At 46.1% G+C, this 15,946-nt stretch overlaps 1 protein-coding gene and 1 long non-coding RNA gene across 2 annotated transcripts in view; one reads left to right on the forward strand and one right to left on the reverse strand.

Annotated features, from left to right (window-relative positions):
• The window catches only part of slit1b (slit homolog 1b (Drosophila)), a 191,193-nt gene extending 176,259 nt beyond the window's left edge, over positions 1-14,934 (reverse strand). Inside the window, exon 1 of the mRNA XM_052526092.1 lies at positions 14,068-14,934. Within this exon, the coding sequence (XP_052382052.1) occupies positions 14,068-14,303 (236 nt within the window). The 5' untranslated portion in view covers positions 14,304-14,934. The remainder of the gene's footprint in view (positions 1-14,067) is intronic.
• On the forward strand, positions 3,761-4,780 carry LOC127932419 (uncharacterized). Its single transcript, XR_008145225.1, has 3 exons — positions 3,761-4,005; positions 4,430-4,634; positions 4,688-4,780. It is a non-coding gene; the product is annotated as an uncharacterized LOC127932419 (long non-coding RNA).
• Positions 14,935-15,946: the final 1,012 nt, after the last annotated feature.

Genomic DNA, 15,946 nt, shown 5'->3' on the forward strand with positions numbered 1-15,946 from the left:
TTTACTGTGGATATAGATACTATTGAACATGTTTCCTCCAGCATCTTCACAAGGTCCTTTCTGTTGTTCTGGGATTTATTTGCACTTTTTGCACCAAAGTACGTTCATCTCTAGGAGACAGAACACATCTCCTTCCTGAGTGGTATGATGGCAGCATGGTCCCATGGTGTTTATACAGTACTTGCATACTATTGTTTGTGCAGATGAACGTGGTACCTTCAGGTGTTTGGGAATTGCTCCCAAGGATGAACCAGACTTTTGAAGGTCTCAAATGTATTTTCTGAGGTCTTAGCTGATTTCTTTTGATTTTCCCCATGATGTCAAGCAAAGAGGCACTGAGTTTGAAGGTAGGTCTTGAAATACATCCACAGGTACACCTCCAATTGACTCAAATGATGTCAATTAGCCGATCAGAAGCTTCTAAAGCCAAGCTGTTTAAAAGCACAATCAACTTAGTGTGTGTAAACTTCTGACCCACTGGAATTGTGATACAGTAAATTATAAGTGAAATAATCTGTCTGTAAAGAATTGTTGGAAAAATGACTTGTGTCATGCACAAAGTAGATGTCCTAAACGACTCCCCAAAACTATAGTTTGTTAACAAGAAATTTGTGGAGTGATTAAAAACGAGTTTTAATGACTCCAACAGAAGTGTATGTAAACTTCTGACTTGATCTGTATATATCAACAAATTGGCAAAGACACTAGAACAGTCTGCAGCACCCGGCCTCACCCTGTTAGAATCTGAAGTTAAATGTCCGTTTGCTGATGATCTGGTGCTTCTGTTTCCAACCAAGGAGGGCCTACAGCAGCACCTAGATCTGTTTCCAACCAAGGAGGGCCTACAGCAGCACCTAGATCTGTTCCCAACCAAGGAGGGCCTACAGCTGCACCTAGATCTGTTCCCAACCAAGGAGGGCCTACAGCAGCACCTAGATCTGTTTCCAACCAAGGAGGGCCTACAGCAGCACCTGATCTGTTCCCAACCAAGGAGGGCCTACAGCTGCACCTAGATCTGTTCCCAACCAAGGAGGGCCTACAGCTGCACCTAGATCTGTTCCCAACCAAGGAGGGCCTACAGCAGCACCTAGATCTGTTCCCAACCAAGGAGGGCCTACAGCTGCACCTAGATCTGTTCCCAACCAAGGAGGGCCTACAGCTGCACCTAGATCTGTTCCCAACCAGGAGGGCCTACAGCAGCACCTAGATCTGTTCCCAACCAAGGAGGGCCTACAGCAGCACCTAGATCTGTTCCCAACCAAGGAGGGCCTACAGCAGCACCTAGATCTGTTCCCAACCAAGGAGGGCCTACAGCTGCACCTAGATCTGTTCCCAACCAAGGAGGGCCTACAGCAGCACCTAGATCTGTTCCCAACCAAGGAGGGCCTACAGCAGCACCTAGATCTGTTCCCAACCAAGGAGGGCCTACAGCAGCACCTAGATCTGTTCCCAACCAAGGAGGGCCTACAGCAGCACCTAGATCTTATGCACAGATTCTGTCAGACCTGGACCCAGAAAGCAAATCTCAGTAAGACAAAGAGCACACAACCAACTATACCTACTGTACCTCGGCCTAAACATCAGAGCCACGGGTAACTTTCACAAAGCTGTGAACGATCTGAGAGACAAGGTAAGAAGGGCCTTCTATGCCATCAAAAGGAACATATAATTTGACATCCCAATTAGGAGCTGGCTAAAAATACTTGAATCAGTTATAGTACCCATTGCCATTTATGGTTGTGAGGTCTGGGGTCCGCTTACCAACCAAGAATTCGCAAAACGTGACAAACACCAAATTGAGATTATGCATGCAGAATTTAGCAAAAATATCCTCTGTGTACAACGTAAAACACCAAATAATGCAGAGAAGAATTAGTCAGATTCCCGCTAATTAACAAAAAGTTGTTAAATTCTGCAACCACCTAAAAGGAAGTGATTCCCAAACCTTCCATAACAAAGCCATCACCTACCGAGAGATGAACCTAGAGAAGAGTCCCCTAAGCAAGCTGGTCCTGGGGCTCTGTTCACAAACACAAACACACCCCACAGAGCCACAGGACAGCAACTCTATTAGACCCAACCAAATCATGAGAAAACTAAAAAATAATTACTGGACACATTGGAAAGAATTGACCAAAAAACAGAGAACTGGAATCTGTCTCAGGGAAGCTCGTCATCCTCACCAAGGTCTTGACCCGACTGCAGTTTGATGCAGCGTTGGGAACAGAGTGTCCCATGGTGGCGGTGGGGTTATGGTATGGGCAGGCATAAGCTACGGAGAACAAGCACAATTATATTTTATCGATGGCCATTTGAATTCACAGAGATACCGGGATGAGATCCTGAGACCAATTGTCCTGCCATTCATCTGCCATCATCACCTCATGTTTCAGCATGGCCCCGTGTCGCAAGTGGCTATACACAATGTCCCAGTTCTTCCATGGCTTTCATACCAGACGTCACCCATTGAGCATGTTTGGGATGCTCTGGATGGACGTGTACGACAGAGTGTTCCAGTTCAAGCCAATATCCAACAACTTTGCACAGCCATTGAATAGGAGTGGGACAACATTCCACAGGCCACAATCAACAGCCTTATCAACTCTATGTGAAGGAGATGTGTCTCGCTGCATGAGGCAAAAGGTGGTCACACCAGACACTGACTGGTTTTCTGATCCACGCTCCTACCCTTTTTTTAAGGTATCTGTGACCAACAGATGCATATCTGTATTCACAGTGATGTGAAATCCATAGATTAATGCCTTATATGAACTCAGTCAAATCTTTGAAATTGTTGCATGTTGTGTTTACATTTTTGTGCATTCTACAACAAACCCCCAAATAAATTTGACAATAAATAGAATACCTGAATTCCTACTAAAATCCCTGAGCTCCATTATTTGTCCGTGCCAGTAAAATGTGCTAATATTCAGTCAATATCTGATGGATTTTTAAAATCCGGTTTCACGAGCGCCCAGATGCTAGATTGATTAGCGGATTAAAACGAGTTGTCTGCACTGATTGGCCACACATGGGCCCTCTGCAGTGTGTGTGCGTGGGTGCGTGTGTGTGTCCATGTGTATTACCATCATCAAGATAAACACAATGAACTAACAGTTAATGTGTTATCTCTGTGGTTGTCTCTCCTTTAATGGTCTGTGATGTGTGTCAGATGCAGCGAGTCACAGCTGCTCCTAAATACACTGGAACTACATGGAGCAGCTGCATAACCATTCTGCTGTTAGCACACTGACTAAACACACACACACACGATGATTACAGGAGACAGTCCAAATTGAGATCTGTCATACTTGAGTAAAAGTAAAGATACTTTAACAGAAAATGAAAAAACACAACAAAAAAAAAAGTAAAAGTAAAAGTCACCCAGTAAAATACAACTTGAGTAAAAGTCTAAAAGTATTTGGTTTTAAATATACTTAAGTAAGTATCAAAATTAAATGTAATTGCTAAAATGTATAAGTCTAAATAATTTCAAATTCCTTATATTAATCAAACCAGACGGTCTATTTTCTTGTTTTTTTAAATGGATAGCCAGGGGCACACTCCAACATTCAGATATCATTTACAAACGAAGCATCTGTGTTTAGTGAGTCCTCCAGATCAGAGGCATTAGGGATGACCAGGGATGTTCTCTGTTTAGTGAGTCCTCCAGATCAGAGGTAGTAGGGATGACCAGGGATGTTCTCTGTTTAGTGAGTCCTCCAGATCAGAGGCATTAGGGATGATCAGGGATGTTCTCTGTTTAATGAGTCCTCCAGATCAGAGGTAGTAGGGATGACCAGGGATGTTCTCTGTTTAATGAGTCCTCCAGATCAGAGGTAGTAGGGATGACCAGGGATGTTCTCTGTTTAATGAGTCCTCCAGATCAGAGGCAGTAGGGATGACCAGGGATGTTCTCTGTTTAATGAGTCCTCCAGATCAGAGGCAGTAGGGATGACCAGGGATGTTCTCTGTTTAATGAGTCCTCCAGATCAGAGGCAGTAGGTATGACCAGGGATGTTCTCTGTTTAATGAGTCCTCCAGATCAGAGGCAGTAGGGATGACCAGGGATGTTCTCTGTTTAATGAGTCCTCCAGATCAGAGGCAGTAGGGATGACCAGGGATGTTCTCTGTTTAGTGAGTCCTCCAGATCAGAGGCAGTAGGGATGACCAGGGATGTTCTCTGTTTAGTGAGTCCTCCAGATCAGAGGCAGTAGGGATGACCAGGGATGTTCTCTGTTTAATGAGTCCTCCAGATCAGAGGTAGTAGGGATGACCAGGGATGTTCTCTGTTTAATGAGTCCTCCAGATCAGAGGTAGTAGGGATGACCAGGGATGTTCTCTGTTTAATGAGTCCTCCAGATCAGAGGTAGTAGGGATGACCAGGGATGTTCTCTGTTTAATGAGTCCTCCAGATCAGAGGTAGTAGGGATGACCAGGGATGTTCTCTGTTTAATGAGTCCTCCAGATCAGAGGCAGTAGGGATGACCAGGGATGTTCTCTGTTTAATGAGTCCTCCAGATCAGAGGCAGTAGGGATGACCAGGGATGTTCTCTGTTTAATGAGTCCTCCAGATCAGAGGCAGTAGGGATGACCAGGGATGTTCTCTGTTTAATGAGTCCTCCAGATCAGAGGTAGTAGGGATGACCAGGGATGTTCTCTGTTTAATGAGTCCTCCAGATCAGAGGCAGTAGGGATGACCAGGGATGTTCTCTGTTTAATGAGTCCTCCAGATCAGAGGCAGTAGGGATGACCAGGGATGTTCTCTGTTTAATGAGTCCTCCAGATCAGAGGTAGTAGGGATGACCAGGGATGTTCTCTTGATAAGTGTGACAATTTGACAATTTTCCTGTCCTGCTAAGCACAAAAAATATAACAAGTACTTTTGGGTGTCAGGGAAAATGTATGGAGTAAAAAGTACATTTTTTTTTTTTAGGAATGTAATGAAGTAAAAGTAAGTACAGATACCCATAAAAATGACTTAAGTAGTACTTTTTACTTAAGCACATTATACCACAGGGATAGAGTGAGCGTCTAAGAAGTCATGTGACGGAGTGGAGCCAGAGGTATCAGCCCCCCACGGCGTCTCATCTCTGTCTAATCTATTTCCCTTTATCTCTCTTACCCCCTGCTAGCCGCCACCGCGCGCTAACCGCTAATCCACTCTTGGCCGGGTTGACAATACAGCGGCATCATACCGTGAAAACATGGGAAGCCATTCATTTTGAATGGAAGGAAAGCGAGAGAAGCAGAGTGGGCGGGGTACTGTTTGGTGAAGTGAGCATGGTTGAGGGAGCTGAACGGAGTATGACTAAAGTTAGGGAAAGCTTAATTCTACTCAATTCCTCCGCGATATCGCGGCGCGAGTGACCAATCGAAGCTTACTATAGCCTCCACCCCGTACTGGATTGGCTTGCAGCGGCTGTTGATATGTAGCACTACTTAGCATGCTTGCTAGCTTGTTAGCACCCACATGAGGGCGAAGCTAATGTGGCGAGGAGAGTTACCGCTGTATAGTTAACCTCGGCAGGCACACTTGTTTAGCAGCTCAGCCAACAGCCAGAGCAAATAACACATACTAACATCACTTCTAGCCCCTAAATGAACACGCAAACCAGATAACACATACTAACATCACTTCTAGCCCCTAAATGAACACCCAAACCAAATAACACATACTAACATCACTTCTAGCCCCTAAATGAACACGCAAACCAAATAACACATACTAACATCACTTCTAGCCCCTAAATGAACACGCAAACCAAATAACACACACTAACATCACTTCTAGCCCCTAAATGAACACGCAAACCAAAAAACACATACTAACATCACTTCTAGCCCCTAAATGAACACGCAAACCAAATAACACATACTAACATCACTTCTAGCCCCTAAATGAACACGCAAACCAAATAACACACACTAACATCACTTCTAGCCCCTAAATGAACACGCAAACCAAATAACACATACTAACATCACTTCTAGCCCCTAAATGAACACTCAAACCAAATAACACACACTAACATCACTTCTAGCCCCTAAATGAACACTCAAACCAAATAACACATACTAACATCACTTCTAGCCCCTAAATGAACACTCAAACCAAATAACACACACTAACATCACTTCTAGCCCCTAAATGAACACGCAAACCAAATAACACACACTAACATCACTTCTAGCCCCTAAATGAACACGCAAACCAAAAAACACATACTAACATCACTTCTAGCCCCTAAATGAACACTCAAACCAAATAACACATACTAACATCACTTCTAGCCCCTAAATGAACACGCAAACCAAATAACACACACTAACATCACTTCTAGCCCCTAAATGAACACACAAACCAAATAACACATACTAACATCACTTCTAGCCCCTAAATGAACACGCAAACCAAATAACACATACTAACATCACTTCTAGCCCCTAAATGAACACGCAAACCAAATAACACATACTAACATCACTTCTAGCCCCTAAATGAACACGCAAACCAAATAACACACACTAACATCACTTCTAGCCCCTAAATGAACACGCAAACCAAATAACACATACTAACATCACTTCTAGCCCCTAAATGAACACGCAAACCAAATAACACACACTAACATCACTTCTAGCCCCTAAATGAACACGCAAACCAGATAACACATACTAACATCACTTCTAGCCCCTAAATGAACACGCAAACTAAATAACACATACTAACATCACTTCTAGCCCCTAAATGAACACGCAAACCAAATAACACATACTAACATCACTTCTAGCCCCTAAATGAACACACAAACTCAAAAACACATACTAACATCACTTCTAGCCCCTAAATGAACACACAAACCAAATAACACATACTAACATCACTTCTAGCCCCTAAATGAACACACAAACCAAATAACACATACTAACATCACTTCTAGCCCCTAAATGAACACGCAAACCAAATAACACATACTAACATCACTTCTAGCCCCTAAATGAACACGCAAACCAAATAACACATACTAACATCACTTCTAGCCCCTAAATGAACACACAAACTCAAAAACACAAATGCACATGTATGAACACACAGAGAGCCAAGTGTCTATACATCAGAAAAACACAGACAGATAAATAAAAGACACAGAGACATCTCAGAGTCACTACAGAAACATAGACACACACACACACACACATACATACATACATACACACACACACACACACACACACACACAGTGTGTTTTCCGTCTGGTGTGTGTGACCGCTGCCGGTGGCTCCAAGCCTTGCAGAGATTTGTTTGGGTTTAAACTTCCAGGAGCTGAACAGAGATCCCCTTCTCTGATACCAAACACACACAAACCGGAGGGATTTATTTAAGTTTCCCATAGTGGAGAAGGACAGGGGTCCAAGTCTCAGACTCAGAGTGGGGGTCCATGACCTTTGACCTCTTAATGACATGACAATAAGCTGGTGTCAACACACACACACTACAAGAAATCCCATTAGCTAGAGCAGACACTCTCTGTTAATAATACTGTAGTCCTTAACAAAAGGTAGAGAGAAATGGTCCCACTTTATAGAAAATGTCCAAAAACCAGCAGACACACTGGGATAGTCCTACAGTAGACACACTGGGATAGTCCTACAGTAGACACACTGGGATAGTCCTACAGTAGACACACTGGGATAGTCCTACAGAAGACACACTGGGATAGTCCTACAGTAGACACACTGGGATAGTCCTACAGTAGACACACTGGGATAGTCCCACAGTAGACACACTGGGATAGTCCTACAGTAGACACACTGGGATAGTCCTACAGTAGACACACTGGGATAGTCCTACAGTAGACACACTGGGATAGTCCTACAGTAGACACACTGGGATAGTCCTACAGTAGACACACTGGGATAGTCCTACAGTAGACACACTGGGATAGTCCTACAGTAGACACACTGGGATAGTCCTACAGTAGACACACTGGGATAGTCCTACAGTAGACACACTGGGATAGTCCTACAGTAGACACACTGGGATAGTCCTACAGTAGACACACTGGGATAGTCCTACAGTAGACACACTGGGATAGTCCTACAGTAGACACACTGGGATAGTCCTACAGTAGACACACTGGGATAGTCCTACAGTAGACACACTGGGATAGTCCTACAGTAGACACACTGGGATAGTCCTACAGTAGACACACTGGGATAGTCCTACAGAAGACACACTGGGATAGTCCTACGGAAGACACACTGGGATAGTCCTACAGTAGACACACTGGGATAGTCCTACAGTAGACACACTGGGATAGTCCTACAGTAGACACACTGGGATAGTCCTACAGTAGACACACTGGGATAGTCCTACAGTAGACACACTGGGATAGTCCTACGGAAGACACACTGGGATAGTCCTACGGAAGACACACTGGGATAGTCCTACAGTAGACACACTGGGATAGTCCTACAGTAGACACACTGGGATAGTCCTACGGAAGACACACTGGGATAGTCAGTAGACACACTGGGATAGTCCTACAATAGACACACTGGGATAGTCCTACAGTAGACACACTGGGATAGTCCTACAGTAGACACACTGGGATAGTCCTACAGTAGACACACTGGGATAGTCCTACAGTAGACACACTGGGATAGTCCTACAGTAGACACACTGGGATAGTCCTACAGTAGACACACTGGGATAGTCCTACAGAAGACACACTGGGATAGTCCTACAGTAGACACACTGGGATAGTCCTACAGTAGACACACTGGGATAGTCCTACAGTAGACACACTGGGATAGTCCTACAGTAGACACACTGGGATAGTCCTACAGTAGACACACTGGGATAGTCCTACAGTAGACACACTGGGATAGTCCTACAGTAGACACACTGGGATAGTCCTACAGTAGACACACTGGGATAGTCCTACAGTAGACACACTGGGATAGTCCTACAGTAGACACACTGGGATAGTCCTACAGTAGACACACTGGGATAGTCCTACAGTAGACACACTGGGATAGTCCTACAGTAGACACACTGGGATAGTCCTACAGTAGACACACTGGGATAGTCCTACAGTAGACACACTGGGATAGTCCTACAGTAGACACACTGGGATAGTCCCACAGTAGACACACTGGGATAGTCCTACAGTAGATACACTGGGATAGTCCTACAGTAGACACACTGACACACTGGGATAGTCCACACAGTAGACACACTGGGATAGTCCTACAGTAGACACACTGGGATAGTCCTACAGTAGACACACTGGGATAGTCCTACAGTAGACACACTGGGATAGTCCCACAGTAGACACACTGGGATAGTCCTACAGTAGACACACTGGGATAGTCCTACAGTAGACACACTGGGATAGTCACACAAGGATAGTCCTACAGTAGACACACTGGGATAGTCCTACAGTAGACACACTGGGATAGTCCCACAGTAGACACACTGGGATAGTCCCACAGTAGACACACTGGGATAGTCCTACAGTAGTCAGGGAAAGCCCAACAGTAGTCAGGGAAAGCCCTACAGTAGTCAGGGAAAGCCCTTCAGTTGTCAGGGAAAGCCAGGACTCTGACATAATGAAGTTCTTCTCAAATAAATAGTTAGATATTTCTAAATTACAGCAGATGTGACATTCTGTTTTGCATGTCTGACTACAATAACAACCCTCTATAATATCTACCCCACTTGAACCTAACAATACCAACCCTCTAGAATATCTACCCCACTTGAACCTCACAATACCAACCCTCTATAATATCTACCCCACTTGAACCTCACAATACCAACCCTCTATAATATCTACCCCACTTGAACCTAACAATACCAACCCTCTAGAATATCTACCCCACTTGAACCTCACAATACCAACCCTCTAGAATATCTACCCCACTTGAACCTCACAATACCAACCCTCTATAATATCTACCCCACTTGAACCTCACAATACCAACCCTCTATAATATCTACCCCACTTGAACCTAACAATACCAACCCTCTATAATATCTACCCCACTTGAACCCCACAATAAGGTTCAGTTTAGGTCCCATTTCAAATCATACCAGCCTTTTGTTGTCAGCACTGCTTTGTTCAAAGTTGGAAGCATATTGTCGGCTGGTATGGACAATATTGTCCCCCCTCCCTCCCTCCACCCCACCCCTCCACCCCATTCAAATAACGGTTCCCGGGAGCCCAAGGCGTTAGCCATTTTTCACCGTTGCCTTGACAATACCCCAGGGAGTGGGGAGGAATATTGTTTGACTGGTGGAGTTACCATGATGAATCACCCTCTTATTGCCCCGGGACCCCACGGGTGTGTGTGTGTGTGTGTGTGTGTGTGTGTGTGTGCGTGCGTGCGTGCGTGCGTGCGCGTGTGTGTGTGTGTGTGTGTGTTCCCAATCTACCTCCCTGACACACAGATCACTTTACACTTGACATGCTAATTATCAGACAAGAGGTTTAACACACCCCATCCTGTAATGACCTACTACTACTACTACTAGACTGACCCGTATTCACAACGCTTCTCACAACAAGACTGCTGATCTAGGATCAGTTTGGCTTTTCAGGTCATAATGAATAAGAGTTGAAACGTGATCCTTGATCTTGAAGCTGGATCACCAACCCCCTTAGAGACCACAGTGACACCGGCACATAGTCTAACCTCCTCTGACTGTAGTCTAGTGGGTCAGGTCCTCATGCATGGCTTGACGAGGACAGGTGTTTGTATCTGACACAGGTCAGCTACTGTATCACTGAACAGCACATCAGTGTTTCTGAATCCTGGTCCCGGGTACATAACGGGGGGGGCAGATTGTTTTGGTTTTCTCCTAGCACTACACATCTGATTCCACGAATCAACTCATCATCAAACCTCTGATTCGTGGAATCAGATGTGTAGTGCTGCTAGCGGAAAAACTCAAACGCGACACCCGGGATGAAGAACCTCTGGAATACAGTCATCACACTATGACATCATCATTGTTGTGATTCCTCTACAGAGAGAGGAATAGGGCACTGAGTCTACAATACCCACTCAGAGGCTTCACTGACCCACAGACACACACTGCCCCCTGGGACCATTAATAATTCACACACATGCACTCCAGACCTGAGACAGACAGTACATGATGTTAAGCCTCCCCAAGATCCAAACCCTCACAGACACCAAGAGGGACACACCCTCACAGACACCAAGAGGGACACACCCTCACAGACACCAAGAGGGACAAACCCTCACAGACACCAAGAGGGACACACCCTCACAGACACCAAGAGGGACACACCCTCACAGACACCAAGAGGGACACACCCTCACAGACACCAAGAGGGACACACCCTCACAGACACCAAGAGGGACACACCCTCACAGACACCAAGAGGGACACACCCTCACAGACACCAAGAGGGACACACCCTCACAGACACCAAGAGGGACACACCCTCACAGACACCAAGAGGGACACACCCTCACAGACACCAAGAGGGACACACCCTCACAGACACCAAGAGGGACACACCCTCACAGACACCAAGAGGGACACACCCTCACAGACACCAAGAGGGACACAAACAAACACACAGAAGGAGGTGGAGAGAGTGAGTGAGAGTGACACAGGAGAGACACAGAGAGACAGAGAGTGAGTGAGAGAGACACAGAGAGACAGAGAGTGAGTGAGAGTGACACAGAGAGACAGAGAGTGAGTGAGAGAGACACAGAGAGACAGAGAGTGAGTGAGAGTGACACAGAGAGACAGAGAGTGAGTGAGAGTGACACAGAGAGACAGAGTGTGAGTGAGAGTGACACAGAGAGACAGAGAGTGAGTGAGAGTGACACAGAGAGACAGAGTGTGAGTGAGAGTGACACAGAGAGACAGAGAGTGAGTGAGAGTGACACAGAGAGACAGAGAGTGAGTGAGAGTGACACAGAGAGACAGAGTGTGAGTGAGAGTGACACAGAGAGACAGAGAGTGAGTGAGAGTGACACAGAGAGACAGAGAGTGAGTGAGAGTGACACAGAGAGACAGAGAGTGAGTGAGAGTGACACAGAGAGACAGAGAGTGAGTGAGAGTGACACAGAGAGACAGAGAGTGAGTGAGAGAGACACAGAGAGACAGAGAGTGAGTGAGAGAGACACAGAGAGACAGAGAGTGAGTGAGAGTGACACAGAGAGACAGAGAGTGAGTGAGAGAGTGACACAGAGAGACAGAGAGTGAGTGAGAGTGACACAGAGAGACAGAGAGTGAGTGAGAGTGACACAGAGAGACAGAGAGTGAGTGAGAGTGACACAGAGAGACAGAGAGTGAGTGAGAGTGACACAGAGAGACAGAGAGTGAGTGAGAGTGACACAGAGAGACAGAGAGTGAGTGAGAGTGACACAGAGAGACAGAGTGTGAGTGAGAGTGACACAGAGAGACAGAGAGTGAGTGAGAGAGAGTGACACAGAGAGACAGAGAGTGAGTGAGAGTGACACAGAGAGACAGAGAGTGAGTGAGAGTGACACAGAGAGACAGAGTGTGAGTGAGAGTGACACAGAGAGACAGACAGAGAGTGACAGAGTGAGAGTGACACAGAGAGACAGAGAGTGAGTGAGAGTGACACAGAGAGACAGAGAGTGAGTGAGAGTGACACAGAGAGACAGAGTAGTGAGTGAGAGTGACACAGAGAGACAGAGACAGTGAGACACAGAGAGACAGAGTGTGAGTGAGAGTGACACAGAGAGACAGAGTGTGAGTGAGAGTGACACAGAGAGACAGAGAGTGAGTGAGAGTGACACAGAGAGACAGAGAGTGAGTGAGAGTGACACAGAGAGACAGAGAGTGAGTGAGAGTGACACAGAGAGACAGAGTGTGAGTGAGAGTGACACAGAGAGACAGAGAGTGAGTGAGAGTGACACAGAGAGACAGAGTGTGAGTGAGAGAGAGAGAGAATGAGCCTGTTTGAGCCCTATCGTGGCTAAGAAAGTACTGACTGTGTGTTCAGCTAGTGTGATTGGTGGGCATTGAGTAAGTGCACTAGGGCAGTGGTTCTCCAACCTCTCCTCACGGACCCTCAGACGTTTCACCCCTCTGTTGTAGCCCTGAACTATCTCACCTGGTTTACCTAGTCGACGGTCTGATGATTAGTTGAATCAGTGGTGCTCTGGAATAGATTTTAAAAAACAAGGAACGACTTGGGGGTCCCTAAGGAGAGGTCGGAGAACCCCTGCACAAGGGTTGACTAACTGCACAGTACATGGGGTGACTCTAGCTGGATATTACTGGTGTTGTAGACTATAGTAGAGAGTCTCTAGCTGGATATTACTGGTGTAGTAGACTATAGTAGAGAGTCTCTAGTTGGATATTACTGGTGTTGTAGACTATAGTAGAGAGTCTCTAGCTGGATATTACTGGTGTTGTAGACTATAGTAGAGAGTCTCTAGCTGGATATTACTGGTGTTGTAGACTATAGTAGAGAGTCTCTAGCTGGATATTACTGGTGTTGTAGACTATAGTAGAGAGTCTCTAGCTGGATATTACTGGTGTTGTAGACTATAGTAGAGAGTCTCTAGCTGGATATTACTGGTGTTGTAGACTATAGTAGAGAGAGTCTCTAGCTGGATATTACTGGTGTTGTAGACTATAGTAGAGAGTCTCTAGCTGGATATTACTGGTGTAGTAGACTATAGTAGAGAGAGTCTCTAGCTGGATATTACTGGTGTTGTAGACTATAGAGAGAGTCTCTAGTTGGATATTACTGGTGTTGTAGACTATAGAGAGAGTCTGGTCAAAAGTAGTGCACTAAATAGGGAATAGAGTGCAATTTGGGATGCTGACTATATAAGGGACAAGGGGTCAAGTGGAAAGGCACTGGTATTGATACAACCCTGAGCTGAGTGTGTTTGAAGTTAACCAGACTGGCATACACCATGACATGATATGCCACACAGGAACCCACACACACACAGGCAATAAGTCACATTGATAGTTTGTTACACACACTACGACACGCTCATAAACAGGAACACACACACCCCACCAGTACTCACAGTCTCTCTGTGCTCCTGGGGATATTCTTGGGGATGTTCCGGACCCCCAGGCCGTGGCAGTCCACCGTGGCTCCCACACAGGTACACAGAGAAGGGCATGCCTCCACCCCGCCAGCCCCCAGCAGGCACCCCCACAGCAGCAGCCACAGCCCAGCCCGGGCCACCCCAACGTGGTCTAGCCTGGCTCCACAGCCCCCTGACCCGGCTCCAGCCATGGATCTCCTTGGCATGTCCATCCTCTCCTCCAGCCCCAAAGCACCAGCAACCAGAGACAAGGCTCCTCTACCTCAACCCCACTCAGGGCTCCAGAGACCTGGGTTACTGCGGCTAGCAAGATCCCCTGACCAGAGACCTGGGTTACTGCGGCTAGTAAGATCCCCTGACCAGAGACCTGGGTTACTGCGGCTAGTAAGATCCCCTGACCAGAGACCTGGGTTACTGCGGCTAGTAAGATCCCCTGACCAGAGACCTGGGTTACTGCGGCTAGTAAGATCCCCTGACCAGAGACCGAGTGGAGAGTTGAATATGGTCCAAATGTTCCTAATGGAAAAGGGAAGATCAGAAAACCACCTTGTAGAAAGAAAGAGGTGAAGTAGTCAATCCTCAGATGACCGGTCACTGTTACTTCATCCCAGCCTGGCTTTAAAACCAGACGTTCTCTTTATTATCTGGTTTAGACCTCTGTCCAAAAAGCTTTCCTTCTTTCTATCTCTCTCGTGCTCTCGTCTTCTTGGTTGTGCTCCCTCTCTCTCTCTCTCCTCTCTGCTGTACAGTACTCCTCTTCCCTTCAGCTTTCATTGACTCATTGTGCTCTCTGCCTGTAGAAGAGGGAACAGTGAACGACCAAAAACAAGGACTCTCACCCTCCCTCTCTCTCAGCAATCATCCATCAAAAGGTTCTACAAATAATAGCTGAGAGACTCCTCCCACACAACACCCCCCAAGCCACACACACACAGGAACACACCTCCCAGAACCCTGTGTGAACTCACATCCATTCTTTCTCTCCTGGCAGCAGCAGTAGTAGTGAGAGCCACTTCCAGTGACAGTAGCCGCTCTCCCTTCCTGTGCTGCCCGCTTTTGGTCTCCTCCCCTGGGGGAGAACACAGCCCGAGGCTGCATGGGCCTGGATGTAGAGGGGGATATCCTACTCTCTCAATTATCTCTATTTTTCCTCTACCATGGAATGGTGGCTTCGATAAACGTTTCATGTAGTTAACTGTATAAATGATTTGTATTACTGTATTTAGTTACTGTATTGCAGGATTGGAAAGTGGTCGGCTTCTTTTGACTGGCACCAATGGATGCTCCCTGCTGGACAAAGAGCCTGCTTTTAATTCATAATAAGGATCATGAGTCTTTGAAATTCAAACGAGGGGACAGGTTTTTAATTTAGTGTGTATATAACTACCAGATACCAAACCCTCTAGAATTCAATATTACATACATGATTCTGTCTTTTTCTCTATTATCTTAGTCCATCCCATGGTCTGTATTGTGTTTGATTTCACAAGGCTACTCTCCTCTCACACGCAAAACAAACACAGTAAACTTTATCGAATACAAACTGGCCACGGGGAAAACGCGCCACAGCGGCTCTATTGTGCATGATGAATAGAATGAGTCACTGCACCCAGACCGACAACAAAGAGAGAACCTCGATGTTTACATGCGCGGGAAGGACCCCCGTTTGAGCTCCTAATACAAAATTAGGTTTCTGAGTGCACGGGGACGCCGGTGGGTCGCTTTTCATTTCATGAGAGGCGCGTCTGAATTGATCGCGCGCTGGAAGGGGAGCAGATGGGACGCCAAGGGGCGCAAGGTAGAGCGCGCAGAGAGCCTTGATGTGCGCTAGGTTCAATCTTACTGCGTTTCCGCT

This window comes from Oncorhynchus keta, chromosome 10 (genome assembly GCF_023373465.1).
Source record: "Oncorhynchus keta strain PuntledgeMale-10-30-2019 chromosome 10, Oket_V2, whole genome shotgun sequence".
Classification (NCBI taxonomy): domain Eukaryota; kingdom Metazoa; phylum Chordata; class Actinopteri; order Salmoniformes; family Salmonidae; genus Oncorhynchus; species Oncorhynchus keta.